General features: G+C 39.7%; 1 protein-coding gene across 1 annotated transcript in view; it reads right to left on the bottom strand.

Moving 5' to 3' along the window:
• CNTNAP4 (contactin associated protein family member 4) overlaps positions 1–22,987 on the bottom strand; it is a 557,814-nt gene that overhangs the window by 277,713 nt on the left and 257,114 nt on the right. The window contains exon 3 of the mRNA XM_082267662.1: positions 369–562. Coding sequence (XP_082123788.1) covers positions 369–562 — 194 coding nt within the window. The remainder of the gene's footprint in view (positions 1–368; positions 563–22,987) is intronic.

The following is a 22,987-nucleotide window of genomic DNA, read 5'->3' as shown; positions in this document are numbered from 1 at the left end:
CATAGAGCTTACCTTCAATTTTTAAAGTATCCTAAAATGACTGCACTCTGTAACGTATTTGTTTAAATGAATGAAGCATAGATGTAAATCTTTCCTTTGAGTTATATATTTTATGGTCTTTAGCTAAGTGAAAGAAACATCCATTTTCATTTTTTTTTATTTCACTGTTCAAGAAAAGTACTTTAAATTTTAAGTGCATTACATATCCTTCTATGTATTAGTTTAGTTTATGCTGCTATTTCTCAGAGAAGCATTAAAACTAGTAATTCAAAAAATTGTATTTGAAGTTTATAATGCTATGACTTTTAAAATATGGATGTAGTGTTACAATTTATAATTTATAATTTTTTATTGTTAAAGAAACATACCGAAATGCCTTCTTCTTGATGATACTGTTTCCAGTTTCTCCCTGTGTCGCTGTACATTAGCAGATAGCTTGTTACCCAGTCGGAGCTTCCATATTTGCCTTGCGTTGCAATTGCAGTAATTTCTGTTCTTTCTCCCAGATCAATCTGGAGCCACTGATATTTATTGGAAATATGTGGAGACCACCCTCCAGCTCCTGTGTAAAGAAAATAATGTATAACATTAAAGTTGCTGTAAAGGCAGAAAATATTAAAAAGATTTCTAGAGATGTTGGCTTTCTTACTCTTTATTTGGCTCTCAGATAATAACTGGACTCATATCAAAGTAACTATTGGTTACATGGTGTGGTCATACTAGTGATCGTTAGGTCACATACTGTAAGAGCTTGCAGTCAATTGCAAATACATGCTAGTAGTTATACTTTCCACTTGAATTAGACAATAAAAAATGTATGATTCCAGGATCAGAACATTAACAGACTAATTTTTAGTAGTAAGACAAAAGGGAACAAGCTCACTAAATCCCTGATGTGTGAAATGCATTTCACCATTGCATTTGACAAATGCAATTCTTTTGTACTGAAGAAGAAAAATATACATGTTTGAACTGTAACCTGTTAACTAATGTGAGACATTAATATGCTTCAGTGTATTCAATCACTTCAATCACAACAGTAATGTCACATAAGAGGAAGAGACTACCAGATATTTATTTTCTCTGCTGGCAGCCAATCAAATCCCAGGAGTGAAGGAAAGGTGAGTATGTGCATTTAATGGGGCTGCTATCAAAATGACCCTGTTTCTTTATCCAGCATGGGTAAAGGATAGGTTCATTTTGAATTACCCCGCCCTTTCCTATTTAAGACATTATGTAACATACTATTAAATATTTCAGGGCTGATAAGTATGTTATCTAATGATACTGTCAACACCTGCTTCAATCCTCAAATTTATGAGATATGTGTTGCTATTATTCCTGATAAACATGTTTATGTATATGTTTATATATATGTTTCTAGGCACTATACCCAGCCCCCTGGTGATACTTCCAGTTCCCTTGTTATTTAGCAGTCTATTACTGCAACCTCAGTGGCCAATGTAGGCACTTTCATTAGATTAATAAACCCTTCCCATCCACCATCTGTATATTACCACTACCAGGCCCTATGCTTTGTGGTGAGAATACATTTGTAAACATTTTCCTCCTTAAGAGCCATTAGGCAAAAACAAATGCAGCTGGGAGTTCTCAAATCTGTCACCTTCTACTCTGGTCCTCACTGATGATCAGGAACTAGTCCCTATCCTGTAATCACTGTATCAGCTCTGGCATAGTTAATGCTTCATTTATTGGATTACAGTTAAAAACAAACATATAAACAGGTTCATTAAAAACATAGAAAACTTATAAATAAATAAAAGAGTTTTTACATGTTTTGCAGTTGTAAACAAAAATCCCAGTGACACTTCTGAATTAACCCTTTGCATACTGTTGCAAACTCTTACATACTGTATTCCTAGAAATCTTTTGCATAAAGATGTTTTTGGTTTACATTTAATTACTGTTATGCCAAAAATAAAGTCTTTCAAAAAATTTCGTCACTCGCGCGCACACATGGTAAGTCTTATCATATAGGTAAAAGTTGCAGAGGAGGGTTTACTTCCTCTTTAAATTGCAGCCTATTAAAGCTGCTTAAACAGCATGCAGCAAGGCTATGCACAATTTCTGGTTATTGTCTCTGAAATACTACACTTAAATTTTTGCTTCATGATAAAATCTGCCTCATCTCTCTCTCTTAAAATGTGGCCTAGTAAATCTGCTTACATACTGTGCAGTGAGTCTGTACAATATTTTTGGCTATTGTCTTTGAAATACTGCACTCAAATTTTTATATATTGATAAAACTTGCCTGGTTTTTCTCTTTTAAATTGCTGTTTACTAAAGCTGCTAACTTTTAGGCATTATTTGGTTGTTATAATATTAATTATATAGTTATTTTAATATTAATAATAATAATAATAATAATAATAATACTAACAACAATAATTATTATTATTGTTATTATTATTATTATTATTATTATTATTATTATTATTATTATTATTAATAATAATAATAATAATAATAATAATAATAATAATAATAATAATAATAATAATAGTATTATTATTATTATTAATAATAATATATTTGGTTATTGTTTATTAAATACTACAGTGCAATTTTTATTTAGTGATAAAGCATGCCTTGCAGCCAGTAAGGCTGCTTAGATACTGTACATTGAGTCTGTACAATATTTCTGGTTATTATGAAATATTACACTTTAGTTTTAATTTTCTACCTCATTTCTGCCCCCTTAATTGTGACCTAGTAAATCAATTTCTGTTCTGTGCAGAAAATTTGTATTATATTTCTGCCTTTTGTCTCAGACATATTACACTCTAATTTCTTTTCCATAACAGGTTTTACTACAATCACTTCACATATACGGCATAAGTGCATACAGTGCAACATATGCTGAGTATATATCATCAGCAAAATAGTAAAAAATAGGGAATATCAAGATTAGAGACACACCCTGTGTTATGAAGTGAAGTTAGCCAAACAGAAAAAAAATGAAATGAAGAACTACAAAAGAATCAGGTTCTGGTAAGCTTCAAACCATCCTCCCAAGAATAGCTATAGTCTGAAGAATGCTATCCCTTTTGATATTCCTATTCACCTCCTTTTCAATCAATGTGTTGTACCCACAACCCCCTATTGGCGAGGGGGGGGGGGTCAAGTGATCAGAATTTGTGAGGTGGCAACTCTGGAGGAATACCATTGCCAATAATACGATGGAATCCCTAGGGGTGGTTTCCAGGTCAAACAATAGTAGAGAGAACCCAGGGGAAACAGATCACAAAGGTCTAGGGAGCAAAAACAGAAAAAAGAGTAAAGGGGGGAAATTTGGAAAGGGAAAGGAGGGGGAAGGTGAGGGAGAGGAAAATGTAAGCAGTCCTTCGTATGAACCTCTCTCCCGTCCTCACCTCCCAGATTGCACTCACTTGTGTTATCTCCAGCACTCAGAGATGGGTTTTGTCCATCCCCTACTATACAGGGGCTGCTCCCTGCCAGTGGGGATGGCGGGATCAGCCATTCTGGCCTCCAATGGGAGATTCTATGAGATTACCTACATTTTATTTTATGATAAAACCTACCTGACTTCTCCTCCTTAAATGCAGCCTAATAAAGTTGCTCACATAGTGTGCATCAAGTCTGTACAATATTTCTGGCTATTGCATTTGAACTAATACACTCTAATGTTTTATACATGATAAAACCCTTGCTAAATGTGGGGGCTTATGTGAGGCTCACTTAAAAGAAAAAGCTAAAAACTAGTTATAACACCTGTACTGCATGAATCATTTTAAATAGTAAAACTCACTTTCAGAACAACCTAAGATAAGCTTTGTGGTTAGCATGTTACTTTCTATGATCTGTTTTCCATTTGCTTTAATGTATGTTTTAACTACTGCAGGTATCAACTATCCGGATACATTCTGTGAGCAGTTTTTCACAGACTGTATAACACAGCATGCTACATCTTTTTTTTAATTCAGCAATGCTTTTGGATTGAAATTACACATTGTGGGAAATTGCTTTCCAACTACAATGCTTTTTCACTTCTAAAAAATGTTACGTGCATTAATTTTACAGTGTGATACTACACATTATTAAACAACACCGACTAATGTAGCTCTTGATTTTTTTTTCATAACCTTCCTAATTGCATTATTATAAAAGGCTGTTTCTGCATTAAGCACCATCTTCACATCATACTTAGCAGTGAATTATAATACCTGTTTTGTTTATCTGCTTTAATTTTCTTTAGTATCTTCTTATTTAAATCTAGCAGTTATTTTACTGCTGATAAAAGCACCTATTTCCTCAGAAAAATAAACTATTGAAGAATAAGGCAGAACTCTGCATGGACTGAAGAGGCTGAATTACTAAAGGAATAGAGAGTGTTCACTTAGCAAATTTGCTTTACTTAAAATGCATTTACTTAGGCTGATTTACACTGTTCTGTTTGCAAGCGGTGCCCATGGTAACACAAAAGCTTAGGTGTGAATGGGCCCATAGAGCTTTCCTTTGTTTTCCAAACTAAATAGCAGTGCACATTTGTGAACCAGCCACATGAAAAAGAATGACATTTCTACTTAACCTGCATTTTCATACATCCCGAAAAATGATAAAATGTTTTAATGAGCAAGGAGGTAGAAGGGGCACCCCTATTGGTAATGAATGCTGGCATTCTGCAAGGCTTATATTAGGGGACACAGGGCTCTTGGTGAGAGATGGACAAGAATTATCTGGGAGCAGAGATACCTGTGCCCTTTCGAAGTCCAGAAATCCACTGTCCCTAGCCTTGACAAGGATTTCTTCCTTTTGTTGGAAGAAATGGACCCAACACAGTACATCCTATATCTTGGCCATATTATGTAATATTGATTTTTTTAGTCTGGCTGGCAGAGGTGCTGTTCTAAATGGGGACTCAAAGGGTCTGGAATGCATTGTAGGGGGAAATTATGATATTAATACCACGCGCCCCTGCAAAGCACTAGCAGCAATCTCTCAAACACTGGAAGGTTTAAAAGTAAAATAGAAGAAAATGAGTTGCGCTAATAATATATTGCATAACATAACAAATGAAAGTCTGTATCAAAAACAGTCTTGCTCTGAAGGTACAGGTCACAGGGTCATCCTATACTCCACCCAGGTGTTCATCAGCAAAAGATTGTGACAATCCCAGCCACCACACACTGACTCTTACCAGATATCAATGGGGAATATGGCAGTAAGCGGTTATGGGACCGCTATAACCCCTCACAAGGACCAAGCACCTCAGAGATATCCTCCAGTTCCTCGGCTTTCATTCTCCAATGAATATGGACAGGAACCCGTATGGTATATTAACCCGATTCTCCTTTGAACTTGATGGTACCGCACCTCATGCAAGTGGGGGAAAGCATCAACAAAGGGATGAGCCCATAGTGCGTTATCCCAAGTAAAACTTTATTAAAAGTCTTCTAAGGTATGCACTCACCCATTCAATGGTAGTAAAAGCATATCAATACATGTACAAGAGAAGTCAGGCAATTTTTCTTCCTTGGTAAACAAAAAGATGCCCGACCTCTGACTTCCGGGTGTGACGTAGGTGACGCTTGGCTAGCTCCTCCCTACGCATTTCATCATTATGACGTCTTCAAGGGGGTGTAGCCAAGCATCTGCGTCACATCCCTTATATACGATAGTAGAATCAAATGGAGTTTGGAAGCACCTGTGAAATCAATCCAGGTTTGCTCAGAATCGGAACCGGAAGTGACCTCTGCGCTCCACCGGCAGGAAGAGAGCAGGGAGACAACAACCGGAGCCGGAAGCTCAAAGACATAAAGCCAATCCTAGGGGACACAACCCCATCTCAAATTGGATACATCTAAAAAGAAAAAAGATAAAAACCCATCACACACGGAAGTTCGAAGGAACATTGCTGGTACAATAAAGTCACAAATAACTATTTAAAAAGCCATAAAATAAAACACTATAAAAATTGGCACTAAAAATAGTTACAGATGAAGAAATCACATTTCCAATGATTACAGATGAAGAGATCACATTTCCAATACCCCAAAAAATCACATGAAAATAAGAATAAGAATAAAAATAAGAAATAGAAATAGAAATAAAAATAAATAAAGAGGAAATTAAAAATAAATAAAATAAATAAAATAAAATAAAAATAAAATAAAAATAAAAACTAAAAATAAAACTAAAAATAAATAAAAATAGAAATAAATAAAAATAAGAATAAAAATAAATAAAAAATAAAAATAAAATATAAAAAATAAAAAATAAAATGTAAAAAATAATAAAAATAAAAATTCATTATGGGGGGAACTATATGCAATTTTTTTCAATCTTGTAATCTTGGGAGAGAATGGAACAAAGGGGGTCTCTGTGATATTTTCAACACCCCCTTGTTTATTAGCCCACAAAATGAGCATTTTTAATTTGACAGATTTAGCTAAAAATGTATTTAAAAGGGGTTTGGGTTCAGCATCCAAACTTCTTTCAAGTTTGCATACCCCCTACCAAACTGAATCCAGGGCAGTTGACTTTATGGGCAAAAATTTTCATTTTGGTACCTGCCTCTGGGTTTAGCACAGGCCCTAAACTGACAGAAGAGAGGGTTCAAAAATGGCAGAATCTGAAGTCTATGCTGCTGAACTAGTTCATAGCTCTTGGAGGGGGTTCCATGCTTTCACCTTCACCTTGTGTGCTCAAGGACCTTGTCCTGACAATGAATGGGGGCCTTTTTCTGCAGACTTTTCTCATTGAAGAGCTACTCCCACACATTTGTTTAGCACATAATCCTGTGCAGTACCCGAACGGCTGGTATTTTTACCATGGCTTATACACTGCAGGCAAAGGTTGCAGACCACATGTCTGTTTCAGAGCTCTTTCAATTTGCTACTTACTCATATGTTCATGTACTATCCTTACGCTAGCCAATTTCTACTGAACACATACCTTAAATGTATATTTTTAATAATTTGGTAATAGCTAGGGACACAGGGTTTTGAGAAGAGGTTTGGGGTTTTGGTTTTGAAGTAGAACATTTTAAAACATTTTAAACTTCTAAGAAAATGCAGTGCAGTACTGCAAAAAAAATTAAATAAAAAAAAAAAGACAGACAAGAACTTCAACTATATGAAACCATTGTGCCTTTGGCCAATTTTAGGTTAAGGGCTTACACTTTATTTTTTTGAAGAGTGCAATTTTCTATAGATTTTAGATCTGTTTTTGCATTCATACATATCCCCAGGGGAGTGTCCTGCTCCCCACATCCTTTTGTTTGAAATCACTTGCATAATAGCCTTAAAAATAACCAGAACTGATTTTCAAAATTCACCCCATATTGATTTCAATGGGGTTTGGTTTAATGTTTATTAAGGAATTATTTACCAGAATCATTATGAGATACACAAATGAGCATCAGAAAATAAGAAACATCATTAAGAAGCATTGGTCCATTCTAAATGAGGACCCAAACATCACGGGACTGGTACCAGAAAACCGCCCCATTACATTTAGGAAAGCTGGCTCCCTAAGGCAAATCCTTGTACTCAGTGAACACAAGGAAGGATCCAGATAGGACCCTTGTAAAATAAAGGGAACTTTGCCGTGCGGAAGCTGCGCACAATGCCCAGTCATCCGGCAATCCACAACGATGACACTGCCAAATGGAGACATGTTCAAGCCGAAACATTTCACAAATTGTAAAACCAGAGGAATAGTATATCTTATGTTATGTGAATGCAAGGCTCATTCTATGTCAGCAAAACCAAACAGGAATTTGGAAAGAGAGTGAATAAACACTTACAAACTATGCGTGTTGGCAACTAATATGTCCCCCTTGGGAGACACGTAGCACATGACCACAAATATAAAATGCCTAAAGTTACTTTTCTTGCTCTTGATAGAATCCACATCCCCATGAGAGGGGGGGGGACTAGAACAAAACTTTACTACAAATTGAAATGAGATGGATTAACCTTCTTAAAGCGACAAGACCACCAGGCCTAAATGAAGCGGAAAGCTTTCGCCCATTTCTAGACGGATTCACCTCAGGCAAAACTGACTAAATTAATTTTTCCTTAATCTATTCACTATTTTTCTAGGAAATCTATTCATCAAAATCCTCGCATGACTCTTTCTCAACGTACATTTAACCCTGAATAAACAAAAAATAAAAAACACTCCATATATCCCACAGTCGCTTTTTTTTTTCCCTCCCCCCTTTTTTATTTTTATTTCCTTATTTATTTACACATATTTTTATTTTTTTTCTTATTTTTACTTTATTTTTTACTTTACTCTTTATCCTTATTTTTTTTATTTTTATTTTATTTTTTTTTATTTTTTTGTTTTTGTTTTTTAATCTTTATTCTCATTTTTTATCCATTTTTTACTTTTATTTCAAAAACATTTCTTTACCGAAAAAAAGCTCCATTCATAAAAATTCTTGAAGGATTGTTCTCGAAATAATCCAACATGAAAAATAAACACACCTTCCTATTTACATATCTTTGCCCCAATGTAGGAATTTGAATGCCAGCAGGGATTGCCCCCTTTTCCCCCCTATCGAGAAACCCCCAGAAAAGGCACAATAAGTGTCACTTCCTATCTCCTTTATTCAGCTGCTGTTAAATAAACAAATGTATAACCTTTTTTGAAGTATACACATATATTTTGTATAATGAATAATGTATTATTGATCACATCCATGATCGCTGAATTCTGTATATAATTTATGTAAAGTCTATCCATGTTCTGATCGTCCCTCTCAGGATCTTTATTTTGCACCCAGCACGGCCAACCCCGATCAAATCGGGGCTTTTTGGAGTTAAAAAGGATGATGGTTTTCCGCATCCCCAGGTTTCCCCCTCCAGGGGCACCTAGCTCAGATGTATGTGCCGGCGGCCTGATACGCCACAGCTATACGGCGTCCCAGATGCGCAACTGCTGATCGGCGCCTGCGCAATAGGGACTAGACAAAATTGATGTCCCTTTTTCCCCACAAATAGAGCTTTCATTTGGTGGTATTTGATCACCTGTGCATTTTTTTTTTTTGCGCTATAAACAAAAAGAGCATAAATTTTGAAAATAAACAATATTTTTCACATTCTGCTACATAACATTCCCAAAAAAAAATTTACAAATCAAAATTTTTTAACATTTTAGGCCAATTTGTTTTCTGCTACATATTTTTGGTAAAAAAAATCGCAATAAGCGTAGTTTAATTGGTTTGCGCAAAAGTTATTGTGTTTACTAACTACAGGAAAGATTTATGTCATTTTTATTGTTTTTTTTTTTTTTTTACTAGAAATGGCGGCTATCTGCTATTTTTTTTGCGGGACTGCGACATTGCGGCGGACAGATCGGACCCCCAACTGACATTTTTGACACTTTTGAGGTACCAGTGACATTACTACAGTAATCAGTGCTAAAAATATGCACTGTTACTGTAATAATGCCACTGGCAGGGAAGGGGTTAATACTATTGGTGATCAAGGGGTAAAATGTAAGCCTAGGGGAGTGAACTGTGGTGGGGGGGTTGGGCTTTCGAAATGACCATAGAGACATGCAATCCTATATAGCAGGATCGCATGGTCTCTGTGATCATTGTTTACATCAGCCGTCTGTTCTTATCTGTCAGCGGGGGGGGGGGGGTAATCAAGGGGATCAGGGGTGTCAGGCGGCAATCTGAGCCATCTGACACATGCACTGGCTTCCCCGGGGATGAGTGGGGGTGGGAGCGCGCCAGCAGCGGCACGCATTCACCCCCTAGTGGCCTCCCAGGCAGGTGATGCCTATTAACGTGATTTTGCCTGGGAGAGCCACACTGCCGACGTAAATAGGCAGTGCGGCGACGACAGGTGGTTAAGAAGTCAAATTTATAGTGTTTTAGTTCACAGAAAATAACTGAAATTGTATATTTTGATGCACGCTGTGTACTATAAGTGGCTTTGGTAGGCCACACTTTTAACCGGTTAATGACCGCCCGCCACAGTTATTCTGCGGCATGCAGCCGCTCCCAGGCGAATCGCTGTACATGTACGGCGCTCGCTCTTAGGAGGCTAGGGGGTGAGCGCGCGCCACCGGCGGCGCGCTCCCACCCCCACTCATCAGCGGGGAAGCCGATGCAGTGGGCAGGTGGCTCCGATTGCCGCCTGACACCCGCGATAGTTCCCCACTGAGAGAGAAGAACTGTCAGCTGTTGTAAACACAGCTGACCATTCTTCTCCCTGGAATGATCATAGTGCCCATGTGATCCTTCTATATAGGATCACATGTCTCTATGGTCATTTCAGAAGCCACGCCCCCCTCACAGTTACGCCCCCCCCCACAGTTAGAATCACTCCCCTAGGCTCACATTTTACCCTTTGATCACCAATAATGTTATACCCTTCCCTGCCAGTGTCATTATTACAGTAACAGTGCCTATTTTTAGCACTGATTACTGTAGTAATGTCAATGGTCCCCCCAAGGGTCTGATCTGTCGAAATGTCACAGTCCCGCAAATAATCGCAGATTGCCGCTATTACTAGTGAAAAAAAATAAATCAATAAAAATTAAATAAATCTTTCCAGTAGTTAGTAGACGCAATAACTTTTGCGCAAACCAATCAAAATACGTTTATTGTTTTTTTTTTTACCAAAAATATGTAGCAGAAAACAAATTGGCCTAAACTGTTAAAAAAATTTTATTTATTTTTTTTTTGAGAATGTCATATAGCAGAATGTGAAAAATATTGTTGTTTTTTTTTTCCAAATTTTCGCTCTTTTTTTGTTTATTGCACAAAAAATAAAAATCGCACAGGTGATCAAATACCACCAAAAGAAAGCTCTATTTGTGGGGAAAAAAGGAAATAAATTTTATTTGGGTACAGCGTTGCATGACCGGGCAGTTGTCTGTTAAAATAACGCAGTGCCGAATCGCAAAATAGGGCCTGGCCAGGAAGGGGGCAAATCCTTCCGGTCTTAAAGTGGTTAGACAGAGACCAGGCAGGTTTTATGGTGCACTGTGCAAGCTAAGGCAAGTTGTCCAGTCTGGACCATGAATAGTCTGTGTGGTCCGCTTCTTACTTTGAAGAGTGAGTCAAATGGTTTATGAACATTTTTTTTATCATTCTGAGATGCAGAGCCTGCTTGCCCTTACTAGCTGCATGGACAGAACTTCTGCTTATCTCTTAAGACCTGCTGGATATTATAAATACAGGAGATTGCCTGTCTTCCATGCAAAGTCTGTGTGATCTCTCCCTATCTGCTCCAAATCTCTAGCACACACGAACTGTGAGATTCATACCAACTTGTTCCAGACTTTCCAACACCAACTGAGTGTGTATGTATGTAGCTAACTGTAAATATATCTGTTTTCAGGAGCAGTCTTGTATAGTGTTAGCATAGCAGCAACTATCTCTCCCTGCAAACACTGAGCTATCTTTCCCAGGTCTTTTGATTACGTACTGTAATGAGTGTGTATGTGACTGACTGTGAATATAGCCGTTTTAGCAGCAGCATTATTCTCCCTGCAAACAATCTGTTACTTGTCCCTGTCTACTCCATGTCTCCTCCAACACACACTGACAAATGGCTGCTGGGAACTCACACTTTTATAAGGAGCAGGCTGGAACATAAGAAAACCCCAATGATTGACTCTTCTAAGCTACTTGAAAAAAGTTCAGAGGACAGGAAGTGCAGTATTGGTAATTGGTTCTTAAAGACATAAGGAGTTGCATTTCTTCACCATTTTCTCAAACAACTAATTTTGGGTTGAATTGATTGGGGTGCTTGGTGAAAAGCTCATCTCTAACCAGAAGGGGTGAGATATATCAGTTGCAGCGATATTAAGACCATGTCTTTGAGCTTCATAAGTTCTGGATTCATCTCTTAGATAAAACAGGAGGTTCTGCATTCTACAAAACATATAATATAAAGTAATAAATACAGTTTAATATTATAGTTGCATGTATACTTTAGTAGAAACTTGCATTAAAATTTTAAATTGAAGGATTTGGTTTAAATTGAGCATTTTGCAAACTAACATGCCTGTATTTTTAGAGATCAAGTGACAACCCTGATTTACAATACAGAACAATGATAATTTTGTTTTGTCTTCTGTCCAGTGCCCTAGAAATATTAACAGTAAACTTCATTACAATAAAATAATTTCACAAAAATATTTTGTTTGCAAATCATTTAATAATTAAGAATATCAACAAAAGAATCACATATGATTTCAATCAGTTTAAAATTAAAATATATTTATTATTTTCATTCCACCCTAAATAGAGAAAAGACTCAAGTTTTCAGCATTTTACAGTACTGTAGGTCTATAATTTTTTTTTTTCCATAAAGAATTTTATTGAAAAACAAAGTATACAGAGTATGAACAAGTTAGACAGTAATATTTCAAGAAAATGTAAACATATGAACTTCAAGGGCATACAAAACGAAAAAGGAAGAGCTAAGTGCTTCAGGAGCCATACTCAAAAGCATATATCTGTGATTTCCAGAAGGACTATTGTGGGCTCAACTCTAGGTGGTTTAACCTTAGCAAAAATATTATTACTGATTAGTACAACTCTATACCATTGGAAATTCTGAAACATTAAAAGATATCATTGAGTCTTTCAAGTTATAAGTATATTCGTAATATCAATGAGGTTTAGCCAGGTTGGTGCATATCAACTAGGAGCTTCTTGAGTAGCCTAAGTATTGAGGTATTCTTATTATGGGTGTATGATCAAGTAGTAATCGGATTAAGGTCTATAATTTACTAATCTGCTTATCAGAAACTTGATGATAAGGCATGAAATCCTTTTGAACATAAGTGCCTCACTCTTTTGAGTTCTTGTTGTCCATTCTATCACATGAACCCGGTTCCAAAGTTGACAACATGCTGTATAAACTTTGTCCATAAAGCATTAGCAAAATCTATGAGTTGCCTATTGCAAGATAGGTGTTTCTTAACTTAGTGGATGGCTTGTTTGTTATATTTCAGCTTTTCAAGGATGTATAGCAGCTCTTTAAATGTTACATATTCCAGATTGTAGAGATGGTCAAATTCCTGTCATTCTATAGAGATATTAGGGACCCATTTTCTCGCTTCAGCATTGTGCATCAGTGATTGCAAATTGCAATGGTTTCTGTATCTGCAGAGAGAAAAAATACTTTTTAAAAGGAGCCAGAAGGTGGACTATGTTTTTATAATTATGATATCCACATGAATTTCTCATGATTTGTTATCAAATAACTTGTAAATGGTGCTAACAGTTTTACACTGTTGCTAAAAATATACAGAGTCCTCATAGGCCTGATGTTTAAACGCACACAGCATGCATTAACTTTAATGTTTCTTTTGAAATGGACACATTTTGTGGTGTCTACTACTTTTTAAGAACAGAAGGTATTGATCATTAAGGTGGATAGTTACATATTATGCTCAAGCAAAGCTTTTATGAAAATCTTGCAATATTTTTATGTGGCATTTAGTCTCGGTTCACACTGAGGCAACTTGTCAGGTGACTTAGCCGCCTGACAAGTCGCGCTCCATCCAGTGCAATGGAACCGTTCTAATAGGAGCAACTCAAGTCGCTCTAACTTAGAAAAAAGGTTCCTGCACTACTTTGGGGGCGATTTGCATTGACTTCTATTAGAGAAGTCGTATGCAAGCCCCGCTGAAGTCGCGCTGCACGGGGCGGCTTCAGAGTTGGGCGACTTTGAAGCCGCCCCAGTGTGAAACCAGCCTTCATGTGCTTTTTTGTTTAACATTAGTTTATTGTTTTTATTTTTTCTTGCTTTCTTCATAATGTACTGATCCTTTATATAATGGGTGATTTGCAAATACTTTCTAACCATATTTACATTTGTGTTTGGGGGTTGAGAAAACTATTTAAGAGTACATTACATGAAGGACTGTTATCATAAAGAGGCCTACACCCTGAAGCTAGCAGCACCAATAAACTTAGAAAAGATTATGCATTGCTAAATAATATAAATAGTAAAAAGAAATACAAATAAGCATGCAGTAGGAATGGCATATGTTTTGGTAAAAAAAAATATACTTGTTTCGAAAACATATACAGTATGTATTTTAAATAAAAGTAGCACTCCATGCTTGTAAGCTGTAGATAATTTCTAGCTGAATTCCAATCAAAACAAATTATAATTATAATGATACATGGATGGTTTTTTTTCTTTCTTGTTAAGGCATTGTCAATCTGTTTAGCTAATCTAAGTGCAAATCTTAGCCAAGTCCCAGACTTCCCAGGAACACAGCCCCTACCAAAACCTACCCCAACATGTAATTTGGACAATTAAGAAGCACTGAGGACTTCATTGGCACCCCTCTCCTTTTTAGTAGTTTTTTTGTAAGCAATAGAATCATGAATGGCTCAGGGTGCTCACCCTCCCTATCCAAGTTTGAGCACTGCAGAAGATTACATGTAGCTCATATGCTACCTATACTAGCTACCTAAACTAAAATAAAACATTTTTTGTTTTTCCTAATTAAAGCATAACTAAATTAAATCATGTTGATTTCACAACAGCCATAGATATGGGAATGCCATGAAGATTGGTTAGATGGGGGGGCGTGGCCGCCGCGCAGCAGCATGGACGTCTGAGCACACAGCTCCGCCAGACCAGGGAGAGAATCGACATCCATCGGCGCCCCAGCACCTCGCATAACAGCCTGCTCCTCACCGATCGATTGCTGGACACCCCTGCCTTCATTACCGATGGCCAAAAAGAAGAAGGAGACTGGCCAGCCATGGCAGCTCCAACATTTCTTTATGGCCCAGGACAAGCAGCGCAGCCAAGATGGCGGTGGCGGCGGGTCTCCGGCCTCATCTAGCGGGACATCTCACTCCTCGCCCAGCCCTCCACACTCCTCTGCACAGAAAGCGGGACAACCGCGGTCCCCTGCGGCCGTTACCCCGATGTCCAGGAGCCCTGTAAAAAGCAAGCCCAGACTGTCGGAGGACATGCAAGCTGTGGAGGTAAGCCAGGGGGACCTATCATCTATGAACTCTACCAGGGAACTATCCCCGAATATCAACTCCTTTCCTGCTAGTGAGAAACCAGTCTCTGAAACCAAACTTAAAGACATGATGATGTCCCTGCGGGCTTCTATGCACGCAGAACTCATGGAGTGTGTAAGCTCCTTTAAGGTGGAGGTGCAGGCCTTGGGGGGACGCATGGACAGAGTTGAAACCAAGATGGGGGAGTTTGCTGCTTCACATAATGAGCTGATTGACTCTCATTACACACATGAAGATGAGATTGAAAGGCTCAAATCTAAAATCGCTGACATGGAGGACCGTTCCAGGAGGAACAATGTCAAAATTAGGGGGGTCCCTGAGTCCGTGCACTCCAGTGACTTGGGTCAGTATGCACGTGACCTTATCCTGGCAGTCCTCCCCAACACTCCCATATCTGAACTTGTCATTGATAGAATCCATCGCCTACCTAAGCCCTCCTATTTACCGGAGGAGATCCCCGGGATGTCATAATGAGGATACACTTCTATCACATGAAAGACAACCTCATGTCAGCGTTTCGGAAACAAGCTCCTGTCCCGGATACATACTCCAGGCTCCAACTGTTTGCGGACCTATCGCAACATACCCTGCAAAAACGGAGGGCCCTACACCCGCTGACCAAAATTCTCAGAAACCATTCTATAATTTATACATGGGTGTTCCCTGTGAAGCTCATGGTTACATACAACAACAAAGCTCATGTTGTCACCACAATGCAAGATGGCCTAGACCTGCTTCAGACCTGGGGTATCCTCCCAGACCAGGAGTCTACTCCTCCGGAGCCCTCCGGACACATCTCACCGATATCTGAGGACTGGCAAACAGTTACACCAGGAAAAAAAGGGAAAAAGCAGCCCAAGGATTCGCCACCTCAAGCTTTTCCACATAGGCCCTCTCCCTGAGTCTGGCCATTGAGCCCACCTTAATCCCCCCATGATTATATGCAGTATACCTGCTCACGAGTTTGCTCTCAATTTTTTACCCACATCTCGAGCTTCTCAAGTTTGCTCTCTTGTTTTGTTGTTCTCTTTCTTTTTCTTTTTTGGTCAGCAGAAATGCACTACAAACTGCAACTACTACAATACGATACCCGATGCCGAGGGACCCTGCCCTTCCCTTCAACTGTGGCTCCTCGGGTGGTCGTCTCTGATACCCTTCCAAAGACTTAATGGTCCAGGTAAAGTCATCTCCTTCCATGCACCTGCACAATGATCGTAACAATCACCTCCTTTAATGTACACGGTCTCAACGATCCTGCTAAGAGAGCATCTATGTGGCGCGAGGCCCTGAAACTCAAGAGTGATCTCCTTTGCGTGCAGGAGACTCATTTTCAACAATCTTCAGCCCCCGCGCTGTCTCACGGCAGCTTCCCACACATTTACACAGCCTCAGCTAGTTACAAACGCAAAGGCGTACTCATAGCGATAAAAGACTCAGTTGCTTTCTCCTCACACAAGATCATACCAGATCCACACAGACGCTATCTACTACTACAGTGTGAACTGAATAATACTCCCTTTACAATCCTAAACGCATATGCCCCCAACACGTATCAAGTGCGTTTTTTGAGAAAAATGTTTCGCATTTTGGACAAACATAAATATGGTTCTGTGGTGGTCTGTGGAGACTTTAACCTGACGGCTGATCCCTCCTTGGACATCTCCTACTTGCCCAAACATTCTCCTCCTGCCCTACAATCCCTTTTTCACGAGGTGGAGCTGTTCGATGTTTGGAGATGTCACTACCTGGGAGAACGGGATTACTCCTTCCACTCCTCACGACATAATACTTACTCTCGTATTGATATGATCCTTGTTAACGCTTATTGCAACTGACTCAGAATTCGGACATTCATAACATTACCTGGTCTGATCATGCACCAGTATCCATAACCTTGCAGGAAGCTCGTTCTCCAGGTCCAGCGTATCTTTGGCGAGCGAACACACAGGTTTTGGACTCTCCTCAACTTGCCTCTCAAATCGAGCGGCATCTTGAGGAATACTTCTCACACAATGAGGGATCGGTCTCTGACCCGACCGTAGTTTGGTGTGCCCATAAGGCCTATATCCGTGGGATCCTTATTAAAATGTGTGCATGGCTCAGGAGGCAGAGGGCACAGCAGCTGGACCAACTCTTGGCTAAGATTAAACGATTAGAACCCCTGAATAAAACTTATCCGACCCCCCGTTTGGCCCAACATCTACCCAAACTTAGGTCTGATTTGAGAAACCTTCTAGTGAAACAGCAGGAGAAATATTTTAGAGCTCTTAAGCTTTCCCACTACTCTGCTGGCAACAAAGCCGGGAAGCTACTAGCAAACAAGCTTAAAGCTAAGCGCATTAAGAACAGGATAGCTTATCTATTAGACCCTGCCACCAACTCTAAAATTATGAACCCTCAAGAAATAGCTGATTCCTTTGCCAGCTACTATGAATCCTTGTACAATTTAAAAAATGATCCTTCCACCCCCCAGCCGACTGACCAAATTATTTCAAGCTTCTTAGCCTCCATCGACCTACCTATGCTCACCCCTTCCCACTTGCGAGCCCTTTACACCCCAGTCTTACACACTGAGGTGGAACGGGCCATTCGTACACTTCCTTCGGGGAAATCCCCTGGCCCCGATGGCCTCCCTAATCTTTACTATAAAAAGTTTGCACAGATTCTCAGCCCACACTTAGCCTCGATGTACGCGGATGCTGTGGCCTCTGCCTCCTTGCCAAGTGAATTGCTTCAAGCGTCAAGTGAATTGCTTCAAGCGTATGTTGTTACATTGCCTAAACCCGGAAAGGAACCTACATCTCCTCCCAATTTTAGGCCGATATCTTTGTTGAACACTGATGTAAAATTGTATGCTAAGGTTTTGGCCCTTAGACTTCACCCTATATTGCCTGATCTTATTAATCCAGACCAGTCCGTATTTGTTTGGGGACGCCAGACCTCTGACGCTACGAGAAGGGTTATAGGGCTCATAGATAGGGCTGGGTCCGGTCGGGTGCCTTCTCTGCTGCTCTCTTTGCATGCTCTCCTCTCTACTCTAATCCTTCCGCAAAGGTATATACTTCTAACATGCTCTCGAGGGCATTCCCTATTACAAATGGAACGAGGCAGGGCTGCCCACTATCTCCTTCAATCTTTAACCTCCTTATTGAGCCTTTGGCTGAAGCAGTCAGATCTTCTACTCACATCAAATTCCTTGTAACCCCCTCACAATCTCACGTCATAAATTTGTTTGCGGACGATGTTATTATTTTCATGACGGATCCAGAGAAATCATTAGCAGCCACACACTCGCTGTTGCAGCAATTTAGCCTGGCTTCTTATTACAAGGTTAACTTCATGAAGTCCTTGATCCTTCCCTTGGGTATCTCTCAACAACTTTGTCGTAAGCTACAAACATCATACCCCTATACCTGGAAGCAAGACAATATACCATATTTGGGGATTCTACTGACCCCTAGAGTGGATCAATTGGCTGCAACTAGTTTCCCCCCTTTGATAACTAAAATAACGCAGGATTGTCATAGAATCACGAAAACTGAACTTACTTGGTCTGGCCGCCTTACCTCGTTCAAAATGCTTATCTTACCCCAAATTCTCTACATATTTAGATCTTTGGTGGTCCCAGTTCCCCGTAGCATGCATTCTTGCCTCATTACATACAGCATTGAAGGGGTTGGTGTGGAGGGGGAAGAGACCGAGGAGCGCCCACTCCTTCCTCATCAAGCACTGGTACTGGGGGGAATGGGTATGATTGACGTCGGAGACTATCTCCTTGCTTCACATCTAGCCCAATTGAAACTTTGGGTAGCCCCAGGGTCCCATACAGTGTGGAGCACCATGGAGGCGGACATCTGTTCTCCCCTTCCCTTGCGGACAGTGCTTTTGGCGGACATTGGCACCCTATGCCGCTGGAGAGGCTACCCATTTCGGTCAGGGCCTAGCTGTTGGCGTGGCGGGCGTTCACAGCCCATGTGCTACCACCATCCCTGAAAACACGGGTCCCTATACCTATTGGAGTATTGGAACTGGTTATACCTCACACCTCCTTTAAAAATTGGGCTGACAGGGGCATAACCAATGTGGATCATATACTACTGGGCGATGTCCTTAAATCTTTCCCTAGCCTACAAGAAGAATACGCGCTTCCTTCCTCCGAACATTATAGGTACCTACAGTTCGCACATTTCCTCCGCTCTTTGGCATCCCCACATATCCACTTGTCCTCACGGGGTTGGACGTTCCTGCTGGGCAGTTTACGCTCAGTTAAAGGAACCTCCCTTTTCTACAATTTCCTTAAACATAAATTGGATTATTGTAAAACTGTACCCTTTGTAAAATGGGAGGTGGATCTGGGGGAATCATTTACTGATGAGCAGTGGCAAGCAGCCTTCCGCTCAGTTAGACAGGCTTCCTCTTGTACCAACCACTGGGAGTTATCCCAGAAGATCAATCTGCGTTGATATCCCACGCCAAACCGCCTATCTAAGTTTGTACCCAACTATTCGCCCCTGTGCTGGAGAGGGTGTGGCGAGGTGGCCCATCTCGCCCATGTATTTTGGTCTTGCAGACACCTAACTAGTTTTTGGAACAAAATATTCTCTATAATTTCGGATATCACTGGGGTACTCAACCGCCCCTCTCGAGCGCTGGCGATATTGAATGTGGGGATTGAAAAGTTTCCTACTGAATTCAGCTCCATAGTTACCCATATACTTTTAGCCGCCCGTAGCCTAATAACTAGGCAATGGAAGTCCACTGTTGTGCCTAATGCCTCGGAGGTCATTGCCCTGGTAAAAACTAACTTCACCTATGAAAGCCTTCTTGCCCACAAGGCTGGTCACGACGCCAGATTTGACCAGGCTTGGTCCTTGTGACTCTGCTGACCCGCTGTTATGGTTGTTGTTTCTTTGTTACTCCCAATTTTTACTACTCCCCTTATTTATTGCTGGATATGTCTTCTTGCTATGGTAATATCTTATGGCACAATATGTCACTGTGCAACTTTGCCACTGACATGTCTAATCTCAGCATACTGGTCTCTCCCTCCCTTCCTTCCCTTCCCTTCCCTTTACTTACTCCCGTCCTTCTCCCTTCCTCCCTCCTTCCCTCTTCTCCTTATCTTCCCTCTCCTCTCTCTCTCCCCTCCTTCTCCCTCTACCCCTCCTACTTCTCCCCCTCCCCTCTTCCTTCCCCCCCTTCTCTTCTTCATCTTCTCCTTTTTCCTCACTCCTTCTTCCATACTCTACCTCCCTTCCTCATAATCTCCCAGCTTTCTTTCTTCCTCCCTTCCCCTCCTCCTTCTCTTCTCCTCTTTTCCTCCTCTCCTCCTCTTCTCTTTCCTCTTCAGGCCCCCCCCCTAACCCTTCCTCGCACTTTTATAAATAAAACTGTATATAAACACAACACATTTTATTTTAAGCTATTTTCCTCTCCTATTGATTGCTAATTGTGACTAAATTGCACATGAAAAAAACAAGCACATTAGAATTTAAAAATGAGAGCTTCCATTGCTGATTTTAATTATTTATAGTTTATTTATTTATGTTTTAGTTTAATCTTTGGGGTGGCACACATGATACTATTATCTACTTTTGCACTACTCGTTGAACAACAGACCAAAATAAACATAGAAGACAGTATATCAGAGTAATTTTATTTGTAAATAATGTATGCTAGTTCAAGGTCATTACTAGTGATCGACCGATATCGTTTTTTTAATGCCGATACCCATATTTTGGTCAATGGTATCAGTATCGGCCGATGTCGGCCGATATTTTCGGATGTTTTTCTAAAGGTACTCCTCGTGGAGGGATCTGGGGGTCAGTTTTTTTAATTTGGCGCCGAGTACCCGGAAGTGATGTCATGACATCACTTCTGGGTTTTTTACATGGAGACCAGAGCATGCGCACTTGCGGCAGGGATACCGGCTTTCACTGGGACACATCTTCATGCTACACCGGGTCTTCTCTTTGGTGGCGGCGGTGGAAGTAGGATGCCGTGTAGGATGCCTTGTAGTGAGCCATGGAAGGCGGCGGGAGGGGGGGACGTCCCTTCCCACTCCTTGAAATGACAGCCGAGTGGCTTCTCAGCCGCATCAGTTGTCATTACAAGTCAGCGGACCGTCGGCTATGGATACCGGCACCGGGATGATGCTTAGAGGCATCACCCCAGGACATGCACTTTCCCTAAATATCAGCAATATCAGTAATCAGGTGTTTTGCCGATAATCGTCGATCTCTAGTCATTACCTCACTAGGCAAGGAAGCCAGGGTCCAAATGATAGCCTGGACCAAATGGTAGCTCACATCCTATATCGCTCACCTTAATATTTCAAGTCTATACTGTAGGTTTATTATTTTTGTAAAATGTAAAAGTTAAATTTTTTGTATTTGAGGTAAGGGAAAGTGTGAAGATAACAGGGAGTTAAGGGTCACATTAAACACCAAAAGCAATAAAACCTTAAAGTGGTTGTTAAGCCACTACAACCTATTCATGTTATCCCCTCTGTTATATAACAATATGTGTCCCGGTTTCTGATCTAAATAAAAAAAATGCAGATTAAACCTTATATCAGAGGGTCTCCTGGTGCTCACGTGACTCCTCGGCTCTCTCCTCTCCCTGGCTGACAGCTATAGCAAGTGTGGACAAGCACTCTCGCTGACGGGGAGTAGGAGAGGAGAGAGAGTCAAGGAGTCACGTGAGTACTGAGAGATGCTCTGATATAAGGTATAATCTCCATTTTTTCTATAGATCAGACACTGGGACACATATAACAGAGGGGATGGCTTGAATACTTTATAATTTTCAAAGCAGCAGGAGGGGAAGGGACAGGCCCAGTCATAAGCAGACAGGCAGGGAGGGGAGGGGGAGAGTAGGACAGAGAAGACAGAGTAGAGCTGTGAATGACGGAGGCACGTACACTGACCACGGTGTCAGGGCTCAGCTATGATAAACCGTGGTCAGTTTACAGGGGGGAGGGCAAAACCAGACAGGATCAGCCAGTTTTTTTAGGTGATACAGGGGGCCAAATTACTCAGCACAAGCACTGTGCTGTGTAACATGCTTTAAGGGAAAAGGGAACAGGAACTATTTTTTTTTTTATAGGGTAAAAAACACTTTAAGATGAATTCTAAACCTTCAATCACTCTTTACCAAACCTTAAAAATTTCGAACCTAGGTTAAATTTATTAAAATATACATTTTTATCTGTTGAGAAGTGGGTGGAATAAATAACTGTTGATTTGTAGAAAGTTTTTCTATGTTGTATTTCTGTATGTTATACACCTGGTAATATTTTTGTTTGTTTCAAAATAATGGAAATATATATTTTACAGTTAATTTTTTATTTAAAATAATGCATCTAAATATATGCTTCTTATTTATATTCTATATATGTTGTGTTGTCTTTCAGTCCTCATGGCAAATTAACAGATATTGGTATCCACCTTTAACCACTTAAATTTTGTTTACCCCTTATGGACTGGAGCAATTTAACACTTTCATTATGGGCCTATTCATTTGTCAATAACTTTGTCATTACCTAAGATAATGTTTGGGGGCAACCTAGGCTTCCCTTTCGAAATATTGTTTTGCAGAAATTATGTTATTTTCTATTTAAACTATAAATAAAAAGATGTAAAAAAACAAAATGTGCCTTTTTTCTGTTTTAAACAGTGATATTTTTTAAAAAGCAGTTTTACCCTAATGAAAAAAAAAATGTTTTATAGCTTGTCCCATTTAAAATTACACTAAAAAACATGTTTTCAGTAAAAACATGGTGACATTGTTTTTAAATGAAAAAAAATGCTGTTGTACAATTTCTTGTTAGGTAACATTAAAAAAGTAAAAAAATTAAAAAGAATGATTAAAAAAAAAAAGAAATAAAAAAAGCATGGGGAAAAAAAAGTTTAATATGGATGATTAAGGTTAGCTAAAGGTTAATAAGGAGTTACATAAGATTATATTATATGT

The sequence above is a fragment of the Pelophylax lessonae genome, assembly GCF_965119305.1.
Source record: "Pelophylax lessonae genome assembly, chromosome: 1".
NCBI lineage: Eukaryota > Metazoa > Chordata > Amphibia > Anura > Ranidae > Pelophylax > Pelophylax lessonae.
Note: the sequence above shows the minus strand (reverse complement) of the source record. Positions and strands in the feature narration are given on the sequence as shown.